The sequence below is a fragment of the Nanorana parkeri genome, unplaced genomic scaffold (assembly GCF_000935625.1).
Source record: "Nanorana parkeri isolate BGI_ZX_2015 unplaced genomic scaffold, ASM93562v1 scaffold63, whole genome shotgun sequence".
NCBI lineage: Eukaryota > Metazoa > Chordata > Amphibia > Anura > Dicroglossidae > Nanorana > Nanorana parkeri.
The window spans coordinates 835,588-842,779 of NW_017306331.1; the positions used below are offsets into that span (position 1 = coordinate 835,588).

At 37.7% G+C, this 7,192-nt stretch overlaps 1 protein-coding gene across 1 annotated transcript; it reads right to left on the minus strand.

The window, feature by feature from the left end:
- On the minus strand, positions 1-6,396 carry LOC108804513 (homeobox protein prophet of Pit-1-like). Its single transcript, XM_018576299.1, has 3 exons — positions 6,309-6,396; positions 1,419-1,660; positions 1-396 (listed from the first exon to the last, which is right to left on the minus strand). The coding sequence occupies exons 1-3, from the start codon at positions 6,394-6,396 to the stop codon at positions 1-3; spliced, it is 726 nt and encodes a 241-aa protein (XP_018431801.1).
- Between the last annotated feature and the right edge of the window lie 796 nt (positions 6,397-7,192).

A 7,192-nucleotide genomic window follows, 5' to 3' on the forward strand; every position in this document is an offset into this window, starting at 1 on the left:
TTAACTCCAGGGTGACGCTGGGTCTATGGCAGTCATTGGTGTTAAGGTTATCATTGATGACGCTAATCCTGTGCCCGGGGAATTGATAGACCGCAGTGAATTGTACCAGTCATCATGTAGGCGAGTGGGTGGGGTGGCAGCGGGCAGAGGGGGGTGTGTGCTAGAACACATGAACTGACTGACGGATGATGCTGGCTGGTACCCTGCAGGTGCCATAGATGTGAAGCGGGGTATGTGGTTCAGGGTGTGGGGATACTGGTACTGACGAGATCCAGGAGGCACGGAGCACACACCAGGAATCAGGCTCCCGCAGGCAATCATACCACTTGCTGTCATTGACTTCTGATTCGTTCTTTCGTGTTTTCGATGTTTCGCCCTCCGATTCTGAAACCAAACCTGTAAATTTAAGGAATTTTATAATATTTGTGCAAATTGTAAATCATTTCCATCTGTTGCCGTTATTCCATCTCTCGGGGTGGCCCACGTCTCCTACATTTGCTTCATTTTAGTCTCTCTTTAGCATTTAACACTTTGGGGACTGTTAGATGCCTGTGTCCCTCCCTTGTCCTGTGTGCGCTATGGTCCCATCCTCCAACCCTTACATCACTGCTGAATCCTGTAGTGACGTATGTGTTGGACAATGGCGCCATGGTGTACAGTAGGAAACAGGCATTTGACACTCCCAGAAGTAACAAAAGAGACTGACAGAAGTGGCACATCCACTGGAGAGGTTAGTATAAAGCTTTTCCCCTGCAAGGCATATTCTTTTAGGATTTTTGATACCCTGACAAGGTCACTTTCATCTAAAAAAACAATGCAAAATATTATACTGCAAAACCCGTAGGCGACTGCCAATTAGATATTTTTATGAAGCGAGATGACTTAAAGCAACTCTTTTCTGTGCCACTGTTTCCAAAACCTATTGCCAAATATGAAGCATTCAGCTTATAAACAACTCACTAATGCACAATCAATGACCGAAACCTCTGCTCCCGTCTGTCTCTAGAGACTCAGGTGTCCCCCCCCATTGGGCGCCAACATCCTTCCACTTTCCAAAGAGAATGATAAGTCAGGATGTCTATCACAGCCCCATATATTAAAGTTATCTCAGCCGTTTCTGTGATAGTCATGTGCTTATAGCTCTCTGCATATGTCCATGGAAAGGGTAAGTGGTGGGAGATGGATGGATGGCTTAGCTGTCAACATTTGACAAATAGTAGAAATATGCAAATCACTGTTTAGTAATCCAGTAATCCTAGGCTGGATAATTTCTGTAATGGAGGAATACATTTGAAACAGTTGATGGAGAAGATTAGGGGTTTTTGTAATAGTCTATTGTTATCTTCAGTAGTAATAGCAGTAACATTAATGGTAGCACAATAAAGTGCCATTCACTGCAGTGGTAATAATAATCTTACCTGTATCCGGGCTTCATTGAGCTTGGTGATCTTGGCCAGTTCTTCCCGGCAGTAGATATCTGGATAGTGATTCTTGCCAAACGCTGTCTCTAGATGCTCCAGCTGTTCTTGGCTGAAGGTGGTGCGATGTCTTCTTCTAGTTGGGGTGGGATAATGAGGTGGAGCATGTCTGCCCGATGACAATAAAGTGGTGTTGTCGACACCGGCGTCATTGGTAAATGGCTTATATGAATTATGGATGTCTGGGAAGAAAGACAAGACACAGTTAGGACAATGCATCTTTATGACTTTACGGATCTGAAGGTAGACTTTTTTGTACCAAATTGATTTAGCTGTTGACTTGTGTATAATCCACAGTAACCAATCAAACGTCAGGATCAGCAGTTAGATACTGTAAAGAATGACAGGGTACCCCTACTTCAGGAGCAGCAGTTACATACTGTAAAGAATGACAGGGTTTCCCGTACTTCTACCCTTCTTGGTAAGAATGCCAGCTCTAATGGCACTTGCCCCTTATGTTTGTTGAGAAGAAGGGATGAGAAAAATTGATGGTTTTCATTTTGGCGGAATGAATTTAAGGTCAATGGGTAAGTGAAATTAGGGTGTTTTTTGGGGGGGGTTTAAGGGTGCTACAAGTCTTAAATGGCTCCTGGCGGTTGCTTATTTTAAATGTCCAGCCTCATTATTTTATTTATTACAGGTATTTATTATATCACCAACAATGTATGCAGTGCATTACACACTACATATTCACATCAGTCACCGCTCTGAAGAAGCTTACAATCAGTCTTTATCTCAATTTCATACTGTACTAGGGTCAATTTAGACAGGAGTAAATACATCTACCAGTTTGTCTTTGGAGTGTGGGGGAAACCAGAGTACCCAGAAGAAACTTAACCAAGCACAGGAAGAACATGTAAGCTCCATGCATACAGTGTCCAGGCTGGAATTTGAACTGAGAACCCCAGTGCTGCAAAGCAGACGTGCTAACCGCTAAGCCATTGTCAGGGTTTTTCACAAAAGGGTGGAGAGTTGGGGAAGGCAGGAGAAGAGAACATTGTAGGACAACATAGCTGAACTGGAACGTGAGCTGAATTGGAGATTTTTTTTCCAGTTCAGCTATATTGTCCTAGATTGTTCACTTCTCCTGTCTTCCCCAAACTCTTCACACTGCAGTGAGTAGCCGTGTGTATGTTTTTTATACAGAAAAAAACTTAAAAAGTAACAAAAACACAACAAAAGAAAAATAACAAATACAAAGAACGCTAAATTAAATTAACTAAACTACTCCAAATACATTTTAAAAAACCCTATAAATAAAATGAGTAGGTCGTATATATATATATATATTTTTTTTCAAGCAGCTCAAAGAGGGAAATTTAGAGTTTCCACTGATTTCCAATGGAAAAATCTGTATTTTTGCTGAATTCACTCTGCTTATCCCCATTGAGGAGGGATGGTCTCCTGCATCTGTGCTGACAAGGGTCGCAGGACATCAATCAACATTTATAGAATAAGTTCAGAAAAAAATATATATTTTCTTCCAGAAGTATCTGGACATTCAATGTGTTTTCTTTATAATGATCCGAGAACACCAAAAGCTTAAGGCAGACTATTGAAAACATGAAAACATCAACCCGCACTTAACCACTATGGTGCAAAGCCACAATCTACCTTCCAAGGATGCACATCACTTTACTGCAGGATTGTAGCACATATGCAATCTCCTTTGAATGTATCTTTATTTGATAATGTAAAATGCATAAAAACAACACTTAATCTCATGTTTCAGCCCCACTGGGCCTTAGTCATAGTATAGCTGCTATGACTAAGGCCCAGTAGGGTGGAAACATGTAAGTGTTGCCTTTATGGACTTTACAGTAATAAAATAAATGAAATAAATAATGAAATAAAGATATATTCCGTGAAGATTCTTTGTGCACCATCTGAGCATTGCTATGGCTTACCAAATGTGATGTCTGGGCTCAGTGGCCAATAGCAAAGCACAGGAGGCGGGAAAAAGCATGGGCAAGTACCAATTTCATGAAGCTAATATTGGCATAAGCCCTATGTACTGTACATGCCCATGACATAAGAAAAATACAAAAAAACTTGAATTAAAACTTAAATAAAAAACAGGTTCACTTTAAGCAGTTGAAAAACACAAAACCCTAATTTCCTGCTACGCCAACCACAAGATAAGCACAAGATAAGGATTACCGTTTAGGCATTCTCAAAAAAAAGCAGAAGTTAGTTTCAAAGGAAATAGGTGTAAATAATAACCAAACGGTGGAACTGTTCTTGCTTAAAGAAATATTTAGAGATTTTAAAGGGGAACCTTCACCAATAAAAATAATCTCACCTGCTCAAGATGGCTGCGTGGGAGCTAAGCTAATAAAAACTTTGTCTGCTAGGAAGACAATGTTGGACTCCATGGCATGGACTAATAAGTATGTGTTTTTGATTATCATACAGGACCAGTGTTAGGGATTTTTTTCATTTATTACAGGTATTTAAACAGCGCCAACAATTGTTACACAGCACTTTACATAGTTGCACATTCACATCAGTGCCTGCCCTCAAAGAGCTTACCATCTACACTCCCTATCACACTTACATGCAAGGCCAATTTTTGGACATGAGTCAATTAGCCTTCATGTCTTTGGAGCGTGGGAGTAAATCGGAGGAAACCCATGCAAGAACAGGCAGAACATGCAAACTCCTTGCAGATGGCATCCTGACAGGGATTTGAACAGGGGACCCTAGTGCTGCTAGGTGGGTGAAGTTCCTTGCTAAGAGAACACAATTAAATACCGCAAAATGTTTATTTAAAATGTGTTAGGGTGTTACTTTAAATCTGATTCTAGTGGGAAAAGGTGCAGAGAGTCGGGTTCTCTTCACATTGAGCTGAATACTGCAGATAATTTTCTCCGTACACAATTTGTTTTTCCAAAATCATTACATTATTGGAGTGCAGACAAACCCAAGTTAAATAAATTACTTCAATTAATTAATGAACCCCTTTTTCGGGCAGGAGATTCTCCTCAATTTGATAAGAAAAAAATAAAGGCATATTTACCACATGGTGAATGATCAGTTCACCGTTTATACACCACTGAATACCACAGGATGGTTCACTTTAGATACCCATTCACCACCCATGTGTTTGCAAGTCACGCTCAATGATTATTTCTCATCCCTCAGTGGAATCTCACCTGTCGGGAAAGTTCCCTGTATTTATAATACAGCGAATGTTACAGCCATCAGTGTGAGCTATTGACATTCACAGCTTGAAGGTAAAATTAATGATACCTATAGAAGATCTACTGCACTCCATCCATCCACGCATACGGTATGTATTCACCCTCCGCACCTGCTGCTAGAATTTTTCTGAATATGTATGGTGAATGCTAGCGAATGTGCAAAATTATATGGCTTTTCTTACATTTTGTCCCTATATATATCTACGGAGAGTTTAAACACATCCTGCTAGTGGTTAACATTTTAGGGAGGAAGACATGGACTGGAGTTCCATATCATGATAAAATAATGATGGTAATGCCAACGTTTCATGTGTACATTACACCAGTCCTCTGACCACACTGCATGATGTCATCTATACAAATACATTCATAAGGGATAAGAATTAACAGGATTTCCTCTGCAGGTAATCTGATAATCTGAAACAGAAGTGTTCTTCCATTCTTACAACTTACTTATCATTTTTTTAATTTTTTTTAATTATTGGTATTTATATAGCGCCGACAATTTACGCCACGCTTTACATAGCGACATATTATGAGTATGACATATATTATATTAAAATAAACTAATTATGGTAATATTATAATTTCATTATTATATAGGATGTGCATATATAGACAGACAGACAGACATACAGACAGACAGACAGACAGACAGACAGACAGACAGACAGACAGACAGATAGATAGATAGATAGATAGATAGATTAGATAGATATAAGATAAGATAGATAGATAGATAGATAGAAAATAATAACTGTAACTTTTACTTTACTTATAATTCTTGATATCATATAATGATATTGTATAATGTAATATAATTGGAATGTATTACTGAAGAATGAAAAATAGATAGATAGATAGATAGATAGATAGATAGATAGATAGATAGATAGTTAGATAGAAAGATAAGATAAGATAGATAGATAGATAGATAGATAGATAGATAGATAGATAGATAGATAGATAGATAGAAAATGTTAATAACTGTAACTTTTACTTTACTTATAATTCTTGATATCATATAATGATATTGTATAATGTAATATAATTGGAATGTATTACTGAAGAATGAAAAATAGATAGATAGATAGATAGATAGATAGATAGATAGATAGATAGATAGATAGATAGATAGATAGATTTTTTATTAATATATACAGTATGTTGCTTATTGAATGTTTTACTTTTCCTAATTTTCTTGATTTTATAATTAAATAATTTCAGAGAAAGAGATAGATAGATGAACATATATTTGCTTACTTAACACTTTACCTTAGAATTATAATTTTCTGTTATACTGCAATCATGTAATAATGGCAATGTCATAATTAAAACATGTTAGAGAGAGAGAGACAGAGAGAGAAATAGAGATAGATAGATAGATAGATAGATAGATAGATAGATAGATAGATAGATAGATAGATAGATAGATAGATTTTGCTTACTGGACATTTAACTTTTTTTTTTACATTCTTAATAAAATGATGATGTACCATTGCCAATAATTGCATCAATTTATAGTGGTAGATGATAGATAGATAGATAGATAGATAGATAATACATAGATAGATAGATAGATAGATAGATAGATAGATAGATAGATAGATAGTATTTTTTTCCTCACCAGCGGTTGATGTCACAGCAGTGATTTCGGAATAGATTTCATAGTCTGTACACTTCTTTTTGGAGGCTTTAATTCTGGCATCTTCCATCCTATGGCCGGCAATGTCTAATCTCTATGGGGTTTGGTTGTTGCAGTGCATCAGTTCATTCTTTTTTTCCACAATTTTAAGTTAGCACTGAGGTGATGTCATCCCAATTCTGGCTGATTGGGACCACCAATCACACGCAGTCCCAGCTAATTAAATGGAGCTACAACTAATCAGAGAGGGAGAGGACAGGCCCCGAGTCAACCTCTGACCTGACAAAGACATTGACTGCAGGAGGAGTACAAACTCTGCCTACTGAAATGAGTATACAGTTTGGAGAATAGGCATCCCTGACTCTGTGGGTGGCATGGGGACTAGTGGACAAAGGACTGACTTTACACTAACATTGAGCTTGTGTTTTGTTAATCTGCAGAATGAAGTGACCTAGTGACAGCAGTGCTGCTTGGTTAAGTAATTCCTAATATTCACTTTGTAATTAGTGCATTCATTTGATGTTTAATGTGAGAATGGTTAAAGCCAACAAGAAAGCAGAAGAAGCATATTGCACTGTGTTGTAGCATTGTATTAGGTCCCTGATATAGATTGTTATAGATTGTTACAGATTTGCGCTCTCTCTCTCTCTCTCTCTCTCTCTCTTTAGAAGAGCAAACATTTACAACACTGAATTGAAAGAAAACTACAATTCCTGAATATTTAATTATTGATGTATTCTACAAATGTATTCTACTCAGTGACTGCATGCAACAACTGTTACATAATCATGATTGATCATAAATTATTATAGCACAGGAAATTCCACTCTTCCTACACCAGATGTTTGCCATTGGCAGGACACCTT

Excerpts from the sequence above, each read along its gene's own strand:
- LOC108804513 (XM_018576299.1), bottom strand. The coding sequence starts at position 6,396 with ATGGAAGATGCCAGAATTAAAGCCTCCAAAAAGAAGTGTACAGACTAT. Across the intron at positions 1,661-6,308 it reads TGCTGTGACATCAACCGCTG|ACATCCATAATTCATATAAG; the intron begins GTGAGGAAAAAA and ends CTTTCTTCCCAG. Across the intron at positions 397-1,418 it reads TCAATGAAGCCCGGATACAG|GTTTGGTTTCAGAATCGGAG; the intron begins GTAAGATTATTA and ends TTAAATTTACAG.